The sequence below is a fragment of the Hyaena hyaena genome, unplaced genomic scaffold, assembly GCF_003009895.1.
Source record: "Hyaena hyaena isolate Hyena2069 unplaced genomic scaffold, ASM300989v1 scaffold_300, whole genome shotgun sequence".
In the NCBI taxonomy this organism is placed as follows: Eukaryota; Metazoa; Chordata; class Mammalia; order Carnivora; family Hyaenidae; genus Hyaena; species Hyaena hyaena.
This window is the reverse complement of record NW_024080933.1, coordinates 994,354-1,016,404: the sequence shown is the minus strand read 5'-3', so window position 1 is coordinate 1,016,404 and position 22,051 is coordinate 994,354. Positions and strand designations below refer to the sequence as shown.

The 22,051-nt window shown below is 39.0% G+C and overlaps 1 protein-coding gene across 1 annotated transcript in view; it reads right to left on the bottom strand.

The window, feature by feature from the left end:
• TENM2 (teneurin transmembrane protein 2) overlaps positions 1–22,051 on the bottom strand; it is a 1,153,031-nt gene that overhangs the window by 152,744 nt on the left and 978,236 nt on the right. Inside the window, 2 exon segments of the mRNA XM_039247655.1 lie at positions 33–233; positions 6,370–6,564. Coding sequence (XP_039103586.1) covers positions 33–233; positions 6,370–6,564 — 396 coding nt within the window.

Genomic DNA, 22,051 nt, shown 5'->3' with positions numbered 1-22,051 from the left:
GGGAATAGCGAGGAGGAAATCTCTTGGCTTACCAACAGAGCAGTCGGGACCCATCCAGTTGGGATCGCAGCTGCAGAGACCTGTGTCGGGGACGTAAGTGCCATGCCCACTGCACTGGTCTGGGCACTGGACCCTTGCCAGCTCACAGTTTAGACCACCCCAGCCAGGGCTGCAAAGGCATTCTCCATTTACACAGACCCCATGGCTAGAGCAGGTAGGATCCAAGCAATCAACTGAAAAAAAAAAAAAAAAAACAAAGAGGAAAAGTATTGATCACTCATGGGGGATGGGCCATGAGACACCACCTTGCTGCTGAAGAAGCCAGTGATTCACTAATTCTTATCCCCTTCTGAGCAAATGGAGCAGCCCAGGTAATACTTACGTGGTCTTTTGAAGAACAACCCATAAAGAATTCAAGGTTTTTTATTTGCCCAAACACTGAATCTCCAACTTGAAGAAAATATAAGAGAGAGAGGCGATTTCTCAAGCAGAGTTAGTAGGAACCAGATATAGAGGTGTGTCATTCAATGTTGAGACCCTTGTACTTCTAAACATTAGTACCTTAATTATATCATATCAGGGCTTCTGAGCCTGGAACATGAACACTGGTGATATCTCAACATGTGTCCCCAAACCCAATTATCCCTCACTATCAGAGAGCAAAAGAAGGCTCATGCTAACGTCACTAATATTTGACTTCAGAAAGTAACAAAGGATTAAGAAGAAAACCAATAAAACTTATAAATGAGTCACTTTCCTAATTAAATTTCACTTACATTAAGTTTAAAAGTAGTTTCCATTTGCTGAACACACATCTACTGCAGGAGTCAGTAAGAATGAAGGATAGCAGTGATAAAGCTAGGTATGGAAATGATCTCAAAGAGGTAATCTTACTAAACATAATCATGAGTGGACTGAGTGGGGGAATCTCTAGCCATGGCACTGACATTCCCTCAGATTGTCAGTCAGAAGAGTTAATGTTCAGCTTTTGGTCACTATCATTCTTGCCAGTTTTATGGTCTGTTTGGCTACCTGGGTACTCAGAGTGGGTATGTATCCAGTAGGTAACTTGAAGATTCCTACTCTAGAATCAACTCAAAGTAAGGAGATGTGTGAGCTGCCAAAACCAGTTCTTAACAACAAATTCTCCCAGTTTGCAAGGGAATATGACCCCAAACCTTGGACGTTCATCTGGCCTCAGAGTTGGATAAATAAGGATTTTGAGAGGAAGATCAACTTCCTTAGGTATTCCTAACAAATGATACAATGACATTTGGAGAAGACAGAAATGCACACCGTGTGGTCTGGATGGCAAACAGAGGTCTTGCAGAGAGCTCAGATGTTGTCTTGTGGATCAGAGAAATAGGGAAGTCTCATCACCTTATTTAGCTAAGACATACATTTTCTTCATTATAACAGCTTAGAAATCAGGCCTCTCAGACTAGATTAAAGCATTTGCTTCTGCCATCATTTGGGGGCACAGCCAGCTTGAGACCACTTTAAATTCTTTTCTTGAGGTTTTTTGGACCACTATGCTGCTGTAATTTAGTCCCTCATGTGCATGTGTGCCATCGTGTAGTTCAAATTCTCAGAGATTTTGATTTCTCTCTTTGCCTGATGCCAAGATTGAATCATGCAAGATTTTTGGCCTCTAAGTAGTTCACCATGACACTGAGATGGCAACACTTTGGGGTCCCAGCTTTTTGTAGCCTAATATCAATTTTTTTTCTTCTTATTGCATACAAAATAATGATATGTTTTAAAACTGATGATACATTGGCTCTAAATACGACATTATTTAGATTACCCATACCACCAAATATTTCATTCTGGGGGACATCAGACTTCAGGAGCTTGAATTTAATAGAAATCACAGTAGTCGATGAAGATTCCAAAGAGATGTTTCTGATCTGATCCATTTGAATCTTCTCAGGAAGGTATTATTTATGAAAACCAGCTCGAAACTATTTGAGCCATGGGGAAACAGAAACTGCCAATGATTTTACAAAAATCAAAAATACATTCTCAGAAAGGGGAATTTCAGTGATTTATTATTAGTTGGAGACACTTATGATGATGCTACTTGCTCTGGTTGCAATCATTTTAAGGGCTGAATTCATTGTCTTGGGGACTATCACTTCTGATAATATGAACCCTTTCGAATACCTTCGAATTTGCTCAGGATGGCAGAGAGAGTCTGGAGGTAAATGAATTGGAAGTTTCAAACAAATAGAAGACATTTACAAAAAGGCGGTGCAACGTCTTTGGTGTCTGTCTCATGCTTTGCACAGCCAACAAATATAGTAGATGTTCAAAACACAGTTGCTACAGGAACGAATGGCAGACTTTGCTATAAAGCATTTGTCATTAATGAGACAAACTTTTTTTTTTTTTTAATTTTTATTTATTTCTAGGAGAGAGAGAGAGAGACAGCATGAGCAGGGGAGGGTCAGAGAGAGAGGGAGTCACAGACTGAAACAGGCTCCAGGCTCTGAGCTGGCAGTCAGCACAGAGCCTGACGTGGGGCTCGAACCCACAAACCGCGAGATCATGACCTAAGCGAAAGTCGGACGCTTAACCGACTGTCACCCAGGCGCCCCTAATGAGACAAACTTCTATGAAGAACTAACAACAAAGAAATGGTGCTAACAACTTCTGCTTTTGGGAAGAATGCTGGGTCATTTGGGATCTGTATAATAGGAGCTAATTTATTCAGAATCAATCTTGTCCATATTCTTCTAATACAAGAAAATCCCAAAGTTGTAGTTTTTTTCCTCTGTCCCTATTTCTAATACACCAAAATCAAAATATACACAAAGATATTTCATGTGCTCTGTGTCTCAAAAACTACCCTCCATCTATAACTAACTATTTAAAATGCTTCGTGAGGTGCCAGCAGCTAGGAGCCTTCAAAAAATTAAAAAACTATATACCATACTCTTTTTCTTTTAAATTCTTTTTTTTTCTTTTTTATTTATTTCTGAGAGAGAGAGACAGTGTGAGCAGGGGAGGGTCAGAGAGAGAGGGAGATACAGACTCTGAAACAGGCTCCAGGCTCCGAGCTGGCAGTCAGCACAGAGCCCGACGCGGGGCTCGAACCCACGAACCGCGAGATCAAGACCTAAGCAAAAGTCGGACGCTTAACCGACTAAGCCACCCAGGTGCCCCTACCATACTCTTTTTCTAAAAAGGATGAAATAAAAGGTAATATACACTCCCCCAAAAGAAAATAAGAAAATGTAACTTTTCTTCCAGATAAATTAGCTTTCTCTTCTCTATTTTAAATTATAGTATGAAGAAGAAAATCTGCTGAGATATATTAGTCCAGGAGTGGAATGTCATCAAGAGAATCATTTATTGTATCTAGAATTATGAGCCAACGCTTTCAATTATACAAATAAATATGATTTTTGTGCTATATAATCATTACAGCAGCTGATGGAATAACTAAATCCAGACTTTAAGAAGAGGAGTTTCACTATGAATTTTAAATTTGGTTCCAATTTCGTAAGATGGTCTTGTGGCCACATCCTTAGAGTCTTTATCAGGCAGGAGGGACTATGGCATCTTATAGAGCTTTATAAATAGAAAAAATGTTATACTTAAAAGGGGGACAGTGCTTTACAAGCTAAGTACCATGTGCCTTACAACACCAGCCTCCTGGCAGCTGAAATCATTAGAACTCATTTAGTCTTAGGCCCTCTGTAGGTTTGACAAAAAAGGGTTGTGAATGCAATTTCTATCCCTAAGGATAAAAAAAGAGGTCAAGGAGTTTTACAAACAATATGTGCTCTAAACCCCTGAAGAACCATGAATTACATTTATGAAGTTAAATGTCATTGAAAAATGACTCAACCATGAAACTGACACAAAAACATGGCTGACTTGAACTAATACATCAATTCTTCTCTCATCACCTGTCCACTCCCCCAGACATCATTGAATGAAACCTCGCAAATCCCCCCTTTCATTTTCTTGTGCAAATTTGCTAATAGTACAACAATGTTTATTTAGCAAAAATGGAGGATGGCAACTATTGATTTCATTGCCATGGCCATTTCAGGTAAATTGTCTGAATGTTATGACTATGATGAATATCAGAAATAAAAAAGCTAAATGGAAGAAAAAGTGCTGATCCAGAGTTTCTGATTCCATTTCCTATTTTCAAAACAGCATATGAATCACCTCAGTTCGTTCTTTTTGGGTAGCAGAAATCAATAGAGGAGATTTCATCCTTTTATAATGATCCACGTGGCTTCCTTGTTTTGTTGGATGGTTAATTCATTCCAAACATTTAAATAAGACTGGTTAGTAGAATAAGAAAGTTGAGAAATCACTTGAAATTCTACTCATACAGATATGTACAATCTTTACTGGAGGGAAAAAAAATTCTAAGACGGGCCATGTCATTGCTTTATCATTTTGTTCTCGCCAAATGATGTATGCAAAAGGTCGATTTAACCTTTCTTGTCATAGTATTGGCCTCTCCCATGTTTTCAGCAAATGCAGCTTTGCCTTCTGCAATCCATTTATCTTTAAGAACTTTAACCTTTCAAGCAGGGTTATTAAATCAGTCCTTCCTCCATCCAAACTCCCAATTTGGTTTTATGATGCAGATGGAGGGAGGCTACCTTTTATAATAGAGGGGAAAAAACATATAGAGTGTTGAACAAATGAAGACCTGGGGTCAGACTTCTGGGTCCCATTAAGGGCATTACCACTGATATATTGGAAAATCTTAGAAGAATAATGTCATGGAAGCTGACTCTGTAGTCATAGTCCTAAAAACTATGAAATGGGAGATTTCAGAAGGAGAGCTTTTGTATGTGTATCTAAGGATAAGTTATTGTCATTACTCTGTGGTCAGGAAAGTAATGATTGCTTTTTTTTTTTTTTAATTAATAGAACACTAGAGATCTATAACTTAACAGGATGGGAGAACAGATCCACTTGCATCTGAGAACCTCATAGCACCTGAGGCCCCGTCTTCTCAGCCTGGCAGTGAGAAGCTGAGAGAGAACACACCTAACAGAGTCTTTTCTAGGAGGATCTCCTGCGTGGTCCTCTCAAGTTGTTTCACATGGGGTAGGTGGTGGACTTCACTTTTTCTCTTAGCTTGTTGGGTGAGTTGACACTTCTTTTTCCACTGGGAACATGGGAGGGAAAAGTGCTGTTTGAATTGTATGGGGATGTTTGCCTGGGAGACACACGTAGAGGAAAGCTGCTCAGCTGGAAAACAACTGAGCCAATTGAAAGGGTGGGAGTGGGCCAGGGACAGAGAACACTGAGGCTCTTACCTTACTACCAACTCTGGTTCATGCTTTATATTGAGAGAAACAAGAGATGGACAACCAGAAACTGTACTCTGGAAGCACGAATACAGGGGGTGAAGAGTGACAGGCAGTTTGTCAGAGTTCCCTCGCCTTATAGGTCCCAATACCTTGGTACCGAATAACTCTTCTGAAAGCACTAACCAGAGTGACTAGCACTGGAGCTGGCTTCTGATCATCTCCAGAGAGATGCTCTTTCTCTATCCCTGTACTGCCTCCTCCATGCTGCCTTCCCGCCCACCAAGTCTCATCTCTGATTATGACTTTTCCCAGATTGGATTCTGTTTATTACACCCCTAACTTCCCCACTGGTGCTAGAGGCCACCAGAATGCATGCTATACTGAGCTCTTCAGAATTCACCAGATTCCAGTCCTGTGCTACACACCCACCCTCCTCTAATTCTGTGTGATTTAGGTAACCAGAACAATGTGCCCTAATGTGTCTCTAAATGACATGGGTGCCTATTGTCTTTCAAGTCTGACTGCTTTCTGTTGGTATTAATTTTTGCTAAAATGTACACATACATACATGGGTACTAGGTTACCAGGGATAGTTTAAAAAAACAAAACAGATATGGGGAAGACAGGGAGATTAAGGATTCTTGTTTATTTATTTTTCTGGACAGCTTTAGTAATTCTCAAATCAGAGGATTTCAAATAAAGCAGAAGAAAAGAGGAAGAAAGATGGGGAAGGGGAAGAAGGGGGGGGAGAAGGGAAACAAAGGAGCAGGAAGGGGACAAGGAGGGGTTACAGGCAAAGAGAAGAAAGATAAAGGCAGAGAAAGCAATTTTAAGAAGAAAAGTAGCCAATTAACATAAAGAAGGGCAAAACAGCATTCCTTCCAGAACCCCTCTACAGCCCTGTGTTTTCTACAACTTCAGAAGTCTACAGAACCCAAGGTGTTTGAAGTTCTCTCTGCAAAATGTTGAAGTTTCCTTTGCAAAATGCAGAGCCTTAGATTGGGCTCATTAGCAAAAGTCTGAGCCTGCAGCTGCCTCCCACCTCTGCGGCTGCCCAGCCTGGCCCTGCGGCACTTACCTTCCTCACAGTGCTCGCCTTTGTGGCCAGCGGAGCACACACAGTTCCCATCAATGCAGGAGCCATGGCCCCCGCAGGAAGGATCGATGCACTGATTCATGGGCACATCACACTCTGCACCTTTCCAGCCGCTGTAGCACTGGCATGTCCCTTTAGAATATTGTCCGTTTCCACTGCACAGGACGGGGCAGGCAGCTGCAAAAACCAGAGACAGAACACCAGGTCAAAGGGGGCAGTGTCTGAAGGGCTTTTACTGTCTAAGGAGGCAGAGCCCACCTGGCATTTCAGCTTTGTTTGCAATGTTTGAGATTGGAAACTCAGGTCATGGAGGTGCAGAACCATCTTCAAATAAACAATCACTATCACAACAATAACAAAAATGCTACTAATAACAGCAGCTACCACCAATTAAATGCTTATTATGTGCTAGGCACAGGGTCAAATGTTCTGTGTACAATTTGTTACTTAATCACCATGTCATTCTATGAGGTAGAGGCTAGAATCAGGATCCCCATTTTACAGATGAGGTTCAGACTGGTCAGATGAGGCAGCCAAGGTCACAAAGCTTAAAAGAGGGGCGGCTCTGTTAGAAAGTAAGTTGGCCCAACTCTAAGCTGTGCCCTTGATAAAGCTACATAGGTTCATGTGTTATTAGTGATACAGGAGATTAGGATCCATTTTGCTGAGCATTTAGTTAGTTGACTTCTATTCCTGACAAACTTATGTCCATTAAAAAGAAGTAGGATGGGCCACGGTTGACACACTCAATCTAGACTTTATCTAGACTACAAAGAGATAAATGTGTAATAAAGTATAGACTAAATATGCCTGGACTATTAAGAAGAAATCAAGAGGGGTGCCTGGGTGGCTCAGTTGGTAATGCATCCGACTTCGGCTCAGTTCATGATCTTGCTGTTTGTGAGCTCGAGCCCTGCATTGGGGTCTGTGCTGACAGCTCAGAGCCTGCAGTCTACTTCGGATGCTTTGTCTCCCTCATCTCTGCTCCTCCCCAGCTGACACTCCGTCTGTCTCTCTCTCAAAACTTAAATAAAGGATAATTTTTTTTTGTTAAAAAAAAGAAAAATAAATCAAGAAGGGGAGGGCAAACTGAAGACTTGAAACTTGTAGTGGTTCCTGTCCCAGTTGAGACTCTCATGCATCTGTGCAGAGGAAGAAGGCTGAAGATCATTGAGGACCATCTGGTGTGAGATTACCCAATATTTTTCACCAATCTTGCCTCAATCATGCCAATTTGCCCCTTTTAGAAATCAAGACTGGGATTTTAGTGGTCACCTTCAGGCTTTGGACTTTTCTTTTCAGAATCAGTTTGTAAAGAACCTAAGTTTCCAATCTGGCTTCTCATTTTGGGCCTAAAAGGAGGACACAAGAGCCTGCTTTGGAGTTGGTACTCAGGGACCTTCAGAAATTACTAAGATGTTTCAGAGGCAGTGCTGGAAGTCCTAGCATCAGCCATCAGACAACAAAAGGAAATCAAAGGCATCAGAATTGGCAAAGAGGAAGTCAAACTATCACTTTTTGCAGACGACATGATACTCTACATAGAAAACCCAACAGACTCCACCAGCAGCCTACTGGAACTGATCCAGGAATTTAGCCAAGTTGCAGGGTACAAAATCAACGTACAGAAATTGGAAGCATTTTTATACACCAACAATGAAGCAACAGAAAGAGAAATCAAGAAGCTGATCCCATTCACAACTGCACAAAAACCATAAAATACCTAGGAATAAACCTAACCAAGGATACAAAAGATCTGTATGATGAAAGCTACAGAAAACTTATGAAGGAAATTGAAGAAGACACAAAGAAATGGAAAAACATCCCATGCTCATGGATAGGAAGAATAAATATAGTTAAGATGTCATTACTACCCAAAGCTATCTACACATTCAATGCAATTCCAATCAAAATTGTCCCAGCATACTTCTCAAAGTTAGAGCAAACTATCCTAAAATTTGTAAGGAACCACAAAAGACCCCGAATAGCCAAAGTAATCCTGAAAAATAAAACCAAAACGGGAGGTATCACCATCCCAGACTTTAACCTCTTCTACAAAGCTGTCATCATCAAGACAGTATGGTATTGGCACAAAAACAGACACATAGACCAATGGAACAGAATTGAGAACTCAGAAGTGGACCCAAAAGTATACAGCCAACTGATCTTTGACAAAGCAGGAAAGAATATCCAATGGAAAAAAGACAGCCTCTTTAACAGATGGTGTTGGGAGAACTGGACAGCAACATGCAGAAGAATGAAACTAGATCAATTTCTCACACCATACACAAAAATAAACTCAAAATGGATAAAGGACCTGAATGTGAGACAGGAAACCATCCAAACCCTAGAGGAGAAAGCAGGAAACAACCTCTTTGACCTCCACCGCAGCAACCTCTTACTTGACACATCCCCCAAAGCAAAGGAGTCAAGAGCAAAAATAAATGATTGGGACCTCATCAAGATTAAAAGCTTCTACACGGCAAAGGAAACAACCCACAAAACTAATAGGCAACCAACGGAATGGGAAAAGATAGTTGCAAACGACATAACAGATAAAGGGTTGATATCCAGAATCTATAAGGAACTCACCAAACTCCACACCCAAAATACAAACAACCCAGTAAAGAAATGGGCAGAAGATATGAACAGACACTTCTCCAAAGAGGACATCCAGATGGCCAACAAACATATGAAACGATGCTCAGCATCCCTACTCATCAGGGAAATACAAATCAAAACGACACTGAGATACCACCTCACACCAGTCAGAGTGGCTAAAATGAGCAAATCAGAGAACATGAGATGCTGGGGAGGATGTGGAGAAACGGGCACCCTCTTACACTGTTGGTGGGAATGTAAACTGGTATAGCCCCTCTGGAAAACAGTGTGGAGGTTCCTCAAAAAATTAACAATAGAACTCCCTTATGACCCAGCAATAGCACTGCTAGGAATTTACCCAAGGGATATAGAAATGCTGAGACATAGGAGCACATGTACCCCAATGTTCATAGCAGCGCTCTCAACAATAGCCAAAACAGGGAAAGAGCCGAAGTGTCCATCAACGGACGAATGGATCAAGAAGATGTGGTTTATCTATACCATGGAATACTACATGGCAATGAGAAACAATGAAATCTGGCCATGTGTAGCAACGTGGATGGACCTTGAGGGTGTTATGCTGAGTGAAATAAGTCAGGCAGAGAAGGACAAATGCCATATGTTTGCACGTATAGGAGGATTAGGAGGAACTTAACAGAGGACCAAGGGGGAGAAGAAGGGGGGAAATGGTGGGGGAAAGGGAGAGAGGAAAACCATGAGAGACTCTTGAATGCTGACAAAAACTGAGAACTGATGGATGTAGGGGGAGGGGGGATGGGCATGGAGGAGGGCACTCGTGGGGATGAGCACTGGGTGTTATGTGGAAACTAATTTGACAATAAACTATTCGTAAAAAAAAAAAATGTTTCAGAGGCTCCTGGTTTACCTATGACTTGGAATGCATGGGTTCTGAGAATTTTACATGTATGTTAATGTGTACAGCCCAAACTGCATCACAGGACAGGGATGCACACCCAATTAGATAACTGCAGTCAGTGGTGCCATCCTGCCCCATCAACTGTCCCATTGTCATGTCTCTATCTCAGTGTTATAGTAATTAGCTTTCCTTCTGTGAGTGTCTAATTTCCCAGGGATTTAGTAATCCCCTTGAGGACAGGACTGTGTTCATCATTGTTGATTTCCTTTTGGTTCTGCAGTCATCAATATTGATATAAGTAAATATTTCTCCTATTTTCCTGATATTTAGACATCCTCAAATAGGAAGCACTAAATGGCCATTTATGAAAGATGTGGAAAACACAGTTTCTGGAGTAGACCTCATGCTGCACACCTGGTACCTTTTTCTGGGGAAGTACATGTTTGTAACTTAATTGTAAACTTTTCTTAAACAAAAACATCTTAAAGTGGACATATGGTTGAGGGATATCTCCTCCCTTCCTATGTTTTATTACTGGGGTATGATTCTCAGCAGAATTCTCATCCTAAATCTACCAGAGAAAAATAATGAGTTCAAAAGTGAGAACATCAAAGCCACATAATTGACTTTGAATGGACTCTCTTTAAATGTAGAGAACATGCTTTCTATTCCCAGGATACTAAGCAGAGTCTGTACAGAGTTGCTACAACTGCTGATTGTCTAAGGCAGGGTACAAGAAAGCTTTGAACCTAGGATGCCCAAGATATAGGTTAGGGACTGCAAATATGAGGAAGCATGAGAAAAAGTATGGACATTTGCAAAGTTTTGAGAGGGCTTTGAAGACAAAGAAAATTTGTCCCATGTCAGTTCCTCATGAAATATGTTAAGCTCTATGTTAGGAATGCCAAATATATTCACATGAATTACTATTCTCCCTTCCTGCATCTCTGCAGGCATCATCAATTGATCATGGCATCTTGTTGCCCTGAGCCTAGACTGAGTCTCAAACCTTCAATGCAATGCCCAGGCTGAGACCTGCAAGAAGGCAGAGCTGACATTTCAAAAGAAAATCTGCTTTCTGTTTTTGATCTAGGTAACATTAAAGATATCTCTTCTACTGGCAAGACTAGAATCAGCATCATTTCTTACCCCACTTCTACTCTAGCCTACTGAAATAGGAAACCAGTGAGAAGGGTAGCCACACATACAGTGAAATGAGCTTCTAAGAGCTGTTTTTGACCTGAGAATTATATATTGGACAAGCTGCCATGAACAGCAGAGAAAGTTATACCAAATCACCTCCACCAAACTTCCACTGTACCTTCTTTCCTCTCAAAGGGTGTAAGAGGGTAGAAAGTAAGAGGCAAATAAGTATTAAATTTATTAATTAATAAGATGCAGTTATAATTATTTTATTTATTCATACTGAAACTATTTCTCTTCTGCATAAACTCCACGTGGCAAAAAAATAGGATTGTCTAGAAGATAAGAATGGATTTTATTTAAAACTAGGTGCCTGGGAAATCAAATTTAAAATGTGACCTACTTAAATTACTCAGGGGAAGAAATGGAGACTCATCAGGTCAGAGAATTCTACACATTCTAAATGCAGCCTTCTTTCAGTATGTTTGCTGCATGACCACTGGGAATGTGGTAAGAAATGCAAAACACTGTGGTATTCTCTGGAAAGCAGGGCACTGGATGAGCTTGGCTGATGCCACATAAAAAAGTGGAAGCGGCTTAAAGAAGAATGAATTTCTCTAGTGATCCAGGTGTCATTGGGGGCAAATGCAAAAGCCAGATGAGAGCCCTCCAGTGGTCACCAGGCTGACCTCCATGGAGAGCATCATTCTTCAGGTGTAACTGATTCATTCTCAGACATAACTAAACCCAGACTGTCACAATGTGTAAGGCTCAGCCTGATCATCATTTGAGAGGCTGAATGTGAAGTGCGGACTTCCCATATTCATAAGTTTTCTTATATTTTTACTATTGCCAAATCTACATGATTTTTTTAAAATGACAGGTTCTAGGACAAACAACTCTTGACTCCATACTCAGCCCAGAGGTAATATGGAACAGAAGTGGAAAGAGCAAAGATTTTGTTGTCAGAAGGACCTGGGCTTAAAACCTGGCTTGTCACTTACCAGCTTTGGGATTTGGGCCAGAATACTGCATTTCTCTGAAATTGAATTTTACCTTCAAAATATTGTTTTTCAGAGCTGATGGGAGCATTAAGTGCAATTATGTGCGCAAGGACTCAAAGTAGTAGCTGACACATGGTTTACAATGAACAGATGTTCCTTCTTGAAATTCCAAACCGAACCTCCAAATTGACTTCAAGGGTTAATAAAATAAAAAATGCAGTATGTCTCAAATGTGTGCATGCACGCACATACATACCACCACCACCATCACTACCACCAGGCTATCAAGTAACACTAATAAAAAGAGTTCATCTTCTTTCCCCAATCTTCTCTGCTTGTGGGTGGGAGGTGGTTTTGGAATCACACGTGGAGTGTTTTATGTCCCTGCCTCTCTCTCCTCTTCCTAAGGCTTACAGTAGCAGAACATTGTGCATTCAAGCTACTATTTAAAATTAATTAAAATGTTTGTACAAAGTGACGATTCTTGTTTTACTAAATCTAGTAAATGGAAGCTCCAAGACTTGTGCAGAAGAAAAATAAATTACTGCTGCCACTAACAACTGACAAGTTAACAGGCTGATGACAAAAAAAATGACACAATTTAGATTCACCTAATTGTGTAAAGCTCTTTTTAATGATCAAGTGGGAGCTTTTTTTCTCCCCCCAAGTTCTCTGCAAGGTTTGAAATGAATTATCAGTGATATTTACTCAGTGGGAAGTAACAGGACAAGCCACCCATGTCTGCTGTTTCCTTTTTTTAATATTTATTTATTTATTTGAGAGAGAGAGAGAGAGAGAGAACACAAATGGGGAGGGGAAGAGAGAAGGGGAGACAGAAGATCCAAAATGGGCTCTGCCCTGTGAGCAGTGAGCCCGATGTGGGGCTCCAATTCACAAACTCATAAACTGTGAGATCATGAGCTGAGACAAAGTCAGATGCTCAACCAAGAGAGCTACCCATGCACCCCAATCTGTATCTGCTGTTTTAAGTAAAACAAGTCTCATCTACTTGGAGCTTGCAGTAGATAAAATACCTGGAGAAAAGGTGGAGATGTTGAAAAGGCTGACTTGTATGACAGAGGGAAGATATCTTGCCAAGTTACTTGTAGGCTGGGCTAGATGTGCAGAGGGAATTTCAAATATTGTATCTTTTAAATAAAATATTTTAAGCAATTTTTTAAAAATGTTATTTTTGAGAGAGAGAGAGAGAGTTCAAGTGGCGGAGGGTAAGAGAGAAGGGGTACAGAGGATCTGAAGCTGGCTCTATGCTGACATCAGTAAGCCCAACATAGGGCTTGAACCCATGAACCATAAGTTCATGACTTGAGTCAAAGTTGGAAGCTCAACTGAGTGAGCCACCCAGAAGTCCCTCAAATATGTATTTTTAAAAAATTATTTGAAATCTGATTAAAAACCTCTGTGGAAAAGAAACTTGAGAATATATGAACCTAGTAATCTGGGTAAATTGTCAAAATATTACTAATGATTAATTGGTTGCCTTAATCAATAAATGCTTATGAATAACCTATTATGGTCTAGTAGCTGGGTTCGGTGTTAGGAATAGAGTGGTGTAGAAATAAAGATGCCTTGATTCTCCTGAAGCAATTAAGGATCTAATATTTGGGTGGCAAAGGCAAAGCAAGCAAAGTTCAGTGTCCTTAGCACCAAAGCTGGTGTCCCAAGGTCTTTCCAGATTGCGGAATTAGCTTGGTGCTGAGCAAGATGGGTTAGGAAAGAGAAGTTTCACTTCTTGCTAGGTCCCTGCAAAGAGCTCATCTGTAGAACCAAGGTGGGGAAGTACTCTGACTGGGGAACTTGGTGGGATGCAGATCTGCCTGATTTGGATCCTTAAATGAGGATTTTTGTGGGCTCTAGAGCCTAATTTGCCCACACTCAGGCAAAGAGCTGAATCATCGCCCTACCCACTGTGAGGACTGTCTTCTAGTTCCATGTGACCAGAGGGGATTGGGATAGCTCCTGGAAGCGCTATAGCCCAACTGTGCCTGAGCCAAGAGGCAGATAAGATCTGATTGCCCCCAAAGCAAAGCTAGTACCAGGTATGGAGGGTTTCTGTACTATTCACAGGTAGGAGGATTAATTCATGCCAAGGCTGAAGTTAGTTCTCAGCCCGTCCCACCTGAAGAGCATCTGAAGAGTAGCCTGGAGCCATCCTTTCCACTCCCACACAGGCAAGGGGGCTGAGACATAGTCCCAATCACTGTGGAGTATGTCCTCCAGCCCTGTCTAACCAAAGCTGGCAAGAAAATGTGAAAGCTGCATGGCCCAGTGGTGCTAGAGCTGAGAATAGGGCAGGTAGAGCCAAGTTTGCAGAGCAAAGCCAGTAGACCTATTTGGCCCCAGAACTTGGAGTACAAGTCAGCCTGCATTAAGACAACAAAGAGTTTTACTGGTTTTAGAGTGGCTTCTCCTACAGTACCCTGGCAGGAAGTCTAATATGTAGCCCTGCTCATTGATGAATATTACCTTCAGCCTGTGTGACCAAGGAACCTAACAGAGCACATGGGAAGCTGCATAGCTCATTCAACAACTCTACATACAGTGGCCTATGAACAGAAAGCACAGCCTGTGGTTTCCTTTGTCTGCAGAGCAAAATAAGTAGCCTCATATGACCAAGAATTCAGTGAATTCCCTGGCCTGATTAAAACCCTCAGACAACAAACTATACAAACCTTGGGTCCTGGTTTGTTGTCCTAGTTCATAGCCCATCTATTTATAATACCTAGCTCTGACTATTTATGAAGCCTGACCAGAGAATCCAGGGAGCCATGAAGCCCATTCTATAGCTTCACTTGGGTAGAGAGCCAAGCTAGCAGTCATATCCATCTATTCTTAGACAGTGGAAAATCCCTTCACCCTTGTCCTCAGGGCTCAAACAGTTGCCTTGCCCCAGAATAGACCATAATATCAGGCTCCACCTGCCCAAGGACATTGCCATCAGACATATTCAGAAACCCAAAATGAGCTAGTTGGTGAGGAACTATATCTTCCAAAGCAATACAAAATCCTATAAAATCTGGAAGAGAAGTCCCAACATAAAAAATCAAGGACCACAAAAAAATTTAGGTAAATATGACACTACTAAAGGAAACTATAAAATTCCAATAACTGACCCTACAGAAACGCAGATCTATGAATTGTGAGAATTAAAAATAATCCTCTTAAGAAACTTCATCAAACTCCAAGAAAACAAAGACAACTAAATGGAATTAGCAAAACAATGCATGAACAAAATGAGAAGTTTGACAAGAAAATGGAAACCATAAAAAATACTCAAGTTGAAAATATAATAACTCAACTGAGAATTCAATATAGAGTTTCAAAAGTAGTAGACTTGACCATGCAGAAGAAAGAATCGGTGACTTGGAGGGTAGAACATTGGAAATTACCTAGTTAGTGGAGCAAGAAGAAAAAAATGAACTAGTGAAGAAAGCCTATAGGACACAATGAAAAGAGATAACATTCACATTATTTGAATTCTGGAAAACAAGATAAAGAGAAAGGGACAGAAAGTATATATAAAGCAATAATGGCTGAAAACTTCCCAAATCTAGGGAGATAAATGGACATCTAGGTCCATGAAAGAACCACAAATAGGTTGAACTCAAATAAGGATACACTGAGACACATTAGTTAAATTGTTAAAAGTCAAAGATAAAGAAAGAACTTTAAGAACAGCAAGACAAAAGAGAGAAGTAATATACACAGGAACCTGCATAGAACAATCAACATATGTCTCAATAGAAAATTTTCAGGCCAGGAGAAACTGGGATGACATATTCCAAATAGTGAATAAAAATAACTGTCTACTGAGAATTCTATACCTGGTGAAACTGTCCTTCAGAAACAATGGAGGAATAATGACCTACCCAAATAAACAAAAGCTGAGGGAGTTCATGAACACCAGACCTGCCCTACAAGAAATGCTAAAAGAGTTCTGTGAGTGGAAGTAAAAGAATGCTAATTAACATCATAAAAAAAAGGTAGTGTAAATCTCACTGGTAATGGTAAATATATAGCTAAATTTTGCAATATGAGAATAGTGGCACATAACTAACTTACAACTCTAGCTTTAGTTCTAACTTATATGATTACATGTAAATTGTAATAGCAATAGCCTAAAATGTGAGTGGGAGAAGTGTAAAATATATGAATTCTATTGAAATTATTATCAGTTTAAGATATTGCAAGTTTAAGATATTTTATGTAAAACTCATGGTAACCCCAAGAGAAAATCTTGTAGTAACTACACAAAAGAATACAATAAAGAAGCTAAGCATACTAATGACAAATGATATCAAAACACACAAAAAAGACAGCAGGATAAGAAATAAGGAAAAATGGACCTACTAAATAAGCAGAAAACAATTAATAAAATGGCAATAGTGTTTACTTGTTGATAATTATTTATTTACTAAAAATTTTAATGTTTACTTATTTTTGAGAGAGAGAGAAAGCGAGCAGGGGAGGGGCAGAGAGAGAGGGAGACAGAATCCCAAGCAGGCTCTGTGCCATCAGCACAGAGCCCAATGTGGGGCTCAAGCCCACAAACTGTGACCGGAGCTGAAACCAAGAATGGGACACTCAACCCACTGAGCCACCCAGGTGTCTCTTGATAACTACTTTAAATGTAAATGGTTAAAATATCCAATCAAAATACGATGAGTGGCTAACTGGAAAAAGACAAAATCCCACAATATGGTGCCTGTAAGAGACTCACTTTACCATTAAACACACACACACACACACACACACACACAGAGTGAAAAGATGTAAAAAAAGACATTTCAAGAAATATTAACAACAACAACAACAACAAAAGGCAGGGGTAGCTATACTTGTTCCAGACAGAATAGACTTTTAATTTTTTTTTTTAATGTTTTATTTATTTCTAGGGAGAGAGAGAGACAGCGTGAGCAGGGGAGGGTCAGAGAGAGAGGGAGTCACAGACTGAAACAGGCTCCAGGCTCTGAGCTGGCAGTCAGCACAGAACCCGACGCGGGGCTCGAACCCACGAACCGCGAGATCATGACCTAAGCGAAAGTCAGACGCTTAACCGACTAAGCCACCCAGGCGCCCCTAGACAGAATAGACTTTTAAAATAATAAAGACAAACAAACAAGGAAAATCATTATATACAGAGGTCAATATATCATTAAGAGAAAAACAATTGTAAATATTTATGTGCCCAACATCGGATCATCTAAATATATAAAATGAAGACTAACAGAGCTAAAAGGAGACGTAAACAGTAATATCTCAACAATGGGTAGAACATCCAGAGAGAGAATCAATAAGAAAATAGCTGATGTGAACAACAGTATGACCAAATGGACCTAACAGCCACAGACAACTTTCTATCCAACAGCAGAATATACATTCTTCTGATGCACGCATAATACATTTTATAGGATAGACTATATGTTAGCCCACAAAACAGTCTTAGGAAAAATCAATATTAAAATTATACCAAGTATATTCTTAGACCACAGTAACCTGAAACTAGAATTCAATAGCAAGGGAAAATTCACAAAAGCATGGAAATTAAACAACATCCTCCTGAGCAAACAAATGATGAAAGAAGGAACTGAAAGAGAAAAAGTTTTCTTGGGACAAATGAATATAGAAATACAACATACCAGAATGTATGGGATGCAGTATAAGCAGTTCTTAGTAGGAAGTTCACAGCAATAAATGCCTACATTAAGAAGCAAAAAGAGCTCGAATAATCAATGTAACTCTAAGCCTTGAGGAACTAGAAAAATAAAACACTAAAACCAAAGTTAGAAGAAAAGAAATTGTAAGGATTAGAGCAGAAACAAATGAAATAGAGAACAGAAACACAGCAGGAAAGATTAACCAAACTAAGAGTTAGTTCTTTGAAAGGATGCATAAAGCTGACAAACCCTTCTCAAGACTAGCCAAGAAAAAACAGAAAGGATCCAGACAACAAATTTAAAAATGAAAAAGGAGACATTATAACTGATCACACAGAAATATAAGATCAGAAAAGTCTACTGTGAACAACTATACACCAACAAACTGGACAACATAGTAGACATGGAAAAATTCTTAGAAATCTGAATAAACAAATTACCAGTAAGGAGATTGAATTAACAATAAAAAATCTCCCAATGAGAAAATTCCCAGAACCAGAATTCATTGGTGAATTTTACCTAACACTTAAGAAGTAACACCAATCTTTCTCAAACCTACCAAAAAACTGGAGATCCTCTTTGGGAAAGTGAGAGTAGTCTGGAGTGACCCCTCTTCTTACCATCCAGTCAAGGGGGCTGAGAATACATTTTATGAAGCTGACACTGTCTGATACCCAAACCAGAAAATAACACTACTAGAAAAGAACACTACAGGCCAATATCCCTAACATATATAGACGCAAACGTCTCACCAAAATATTAGCAAACTGGATTTAGCAGCACATTAAAAAGATTGTTCACCATGATCAAGTGGCATTTATCTCTGGGATGTAAGGATGGTTCACATACATAAACCAATTAATGTGACACATTCTATTAATAAAAGGAAACAAAGTAATATCACCTCAATAGACATAATAAAAAGCATTTGACAAAATTCAACATCTATCCATGATAAAAACTTTTAACAAATTAGGCAAAGAAGGAAAATGTCAAATTATAATAAAGCCTATATATGTCAAGCCCACAGCTTACATCATACTCAGTGGTGAAAGGTTGAAAGCTTTTCCACTAAGATCAGGAACAAACAAGTGTGCCCACTCTTAGTCCTATTCAAGAAAGTACTAGTAGTACTAGCAAGAGCAATCAGGCAAGAAAAATAAATAAAAGGCATTGGAATTGGAAAGGAAGAAGTAGAATTGTCTCTATTTGCAGATGACATGATTTTATATTTAGAAAATCTTAAACATTCAACCAGAAAACTTAGATCTAATTAATGAATTTCATAAAGTTGTAGGACACAAAATTAACATGTACAAAAATCAGTAATATTTCTATACATTAACAAGTTTTTAAAAAATAAAGAAATAAATTAATGTGATTTACAATAGCATCAAAAATAATAAAAATACTTAGGATCAAATTTAATTAGGGAGGTCAAAGATCTCTACTCTGAAAACTATAAAACACTGATGAAAGAAATCAAAGAAGACACAAATATATAGAAAGGTATCCTGTGTGATGGATTGGAAGAATTCATAATGTTACAATGTCAATGCTACCAAAAATTGTCTCTAGATACAATGCAATTTTTATCAAAGCTCTAAAAGACCTCAGACAGGAAAAGAAATCCTGAGAAAGAACAAAGCAGGAGATATCACACTTCCTGAGTTCAAGCTATGCTATAAAGTCATAGTCATCAAACTTCCTGAGTTCAAGCTATACTATATATATATTTAATATAATTTATTGTCAATTTGGCTAATATACAGTGTGTAAAGTGTGCTCTTGGTTTTGGGGGTAGATTCCCATGGCTCATCACTTACATACAACATCCAGTGCTCATCCCAACAAGTGCACTGCTCAATGCCCACCACTCATTTTCCCCTTTTCCCTACCCCAACCCCCATCCACTCTCAGTTTGTTCTATGTATTTAAGGGTTTCTTATGGTTTGCCTCCCTCCCTCTCTGTTTGTAACTATTTTCCCCCCTTCTCTTCTGCCATGGTCTTCTGTTCAGTTTCTCAAGATCCACATATGAATGAAAACATATGATGTCTGTCCTTCTCTGACTGACTTGTTTCACTCAGTATAATACCTTCCAGTTCCATCCACATTGCTGCAAATGGCATGATTTCATTCCTTCTCATTGCCAAGTAATATTCCATTGTATATATACAATGTATATATAAATCACATCTTCTTTATCGATTTATCAGTTGATAATCAGTTCCATAATTTGTCTATTGTTGAAGCACATCAAGCTATACTATAAAGGTATAGTCATCAAAACAGTATGGTCCTAGCATGAAAACAGACACATAGACCAAAAGAACAGAATTGAAAGTCCTGAAATGAACCCAAGTATATATGGTCAACTAATATTTGGCAAGGGAGCCAAAGGTATTTACTGGAGAAAAGATGGTCTCTTCAATAAATGGAGCCGGGAAATTTGGATAGTCTCATGTAAAAGAATGAAACTGGGCTCCTCCCTTACATACACCAGTCACAAAAACAACTCAGAATAGATTAAAGGCTTAACTATAAGACCTGAAACCATGTAACTTCTAAGAAAAAAATATAGGAACAAATCTCCTTGACATGGATCTTGTTAATGATTTTTTGGATATAACACCTATAGCACAAACAAAAAAGGTAAAAAAATAAACAAGTGGGACTATATCAAACTAAAATCCTTTTCCACAGCAAAAGAAACCATCAACACAGTGAAAGACAACTCTCAGAATGGACAAGAAAATTTGCAAACCCCATGTGTCTGATAACGGGTTAATATCCAAAATGTATAAAGAAGTTGTACAACAAAATGGCAAAAAAACAAACAAAACAAAAAAACCAATTTAAAAATGGGCAAAGGACCTAAATAGACATTTCTTCAAAAAAGATATATGAAAGGCTAGTGAGTACATGAAAAGACGCTCAACATCACTAGCCACTAAGGAAATGAAAATTAAAACGATGATATCTCTTCACACATGTTAGAATGACAATCATTAAGGGGCACCTGGGTGGCTCAGTCAGTTAAGCGTCTGACTTTGGCTCAGGTCATGATATCACGGTTCGTGGGTTTGAGCCCCACGTTGGGTTCTGTGCTGACAGCTCAGAGCCTGGAGCCTGTCTTCGGATTCTGTCTCTCTCTCTCAGAAATAAATAAAAAACATTAAAAAAATAAAATGATCAATTCTTTATAAAAAAAAAAAAAAGGAATGGCCATCATTAAAAGATAAGAGACAACTCATGTTGGCATGGATATGGAAAAAAAGGGAACATTTGTGCACTGTTGGTGGGACTGTAAATTGGCATAGTCACTAAAGAAAACAGTATAATAATCCTCAAAAAATAGAACCACCATGATCTAGCAATTCTACTTCTAGGAATATACCCAAAGTAAATAAAACCACTAACTAACTCAAAAAATATATCTGCATTCTCATGTTCATAGGAGCATTGTCTACAAAAGCCAAGACATGGAAATAATCTACATGTTCATTGATGAACAAATGAATAAAGATGTTATGGTATATATATACAATGGAATATTATTCAGCCACAAAACATGTGATCTTACCATTTGCAATAGCGTGGATGGAATTTAAAGGTATTGTGCTAAGTGAAATGTCAGACAGAAAAACAAAATTGTATAATCTCCCTAACAGGTGGAATCTGAAAACCAACAACAAACCAAACTCATAGAAAAAGAGATCAGACTTGTGGTTACCAGAGGTGGGGGGCAGGAATTGGAGGAAGGTGGTCAAAAGGGACAAACTTCTAGTTCTAAGATAATTAAGTACTGGGGATGTAATGTATAGCATAATGACTGCAGCCAATAGTGCTGTATGATATACAGGAAAGTAGTGAAGAGAGTCAAATCCTAAAAGTTCTCAACACAAGAAGAAATTTCTTTCTCTGTTATTTTTTATCTTTTCTCTTTATGAGAAAGCTATCCATACAAGAGGATGAATGGTAGTTTGCTCACTACACAATCTATATAAATCAAACCATTGTGTTGTATGCCTTAAACTTAAACAGTAATGTATGTCAATGGTTTCTCAATAAAACTGAAAAAAATTCCATATGTATTAAAGATCTAAATAGGAAAAAAAACCTACAAAAGCATTAGAAGAAATACTGAAGCCTAGCTTTATTTTCTTGGGAAGAGGATATGTAAGGAAGACAAATTCCAGAAACCGAGAAGGAGAAGAAGGTACAGTTTGATTACACAAGATTTACATTATCTTTACTACAAAGAAAGCCCTAAACCAAATTAAGGGACGAGCAACCCCAGGAAGAAATATTTTTAACACATTTTACAGAACAGAATTTGATATCTGAAATACACAAGAGCTC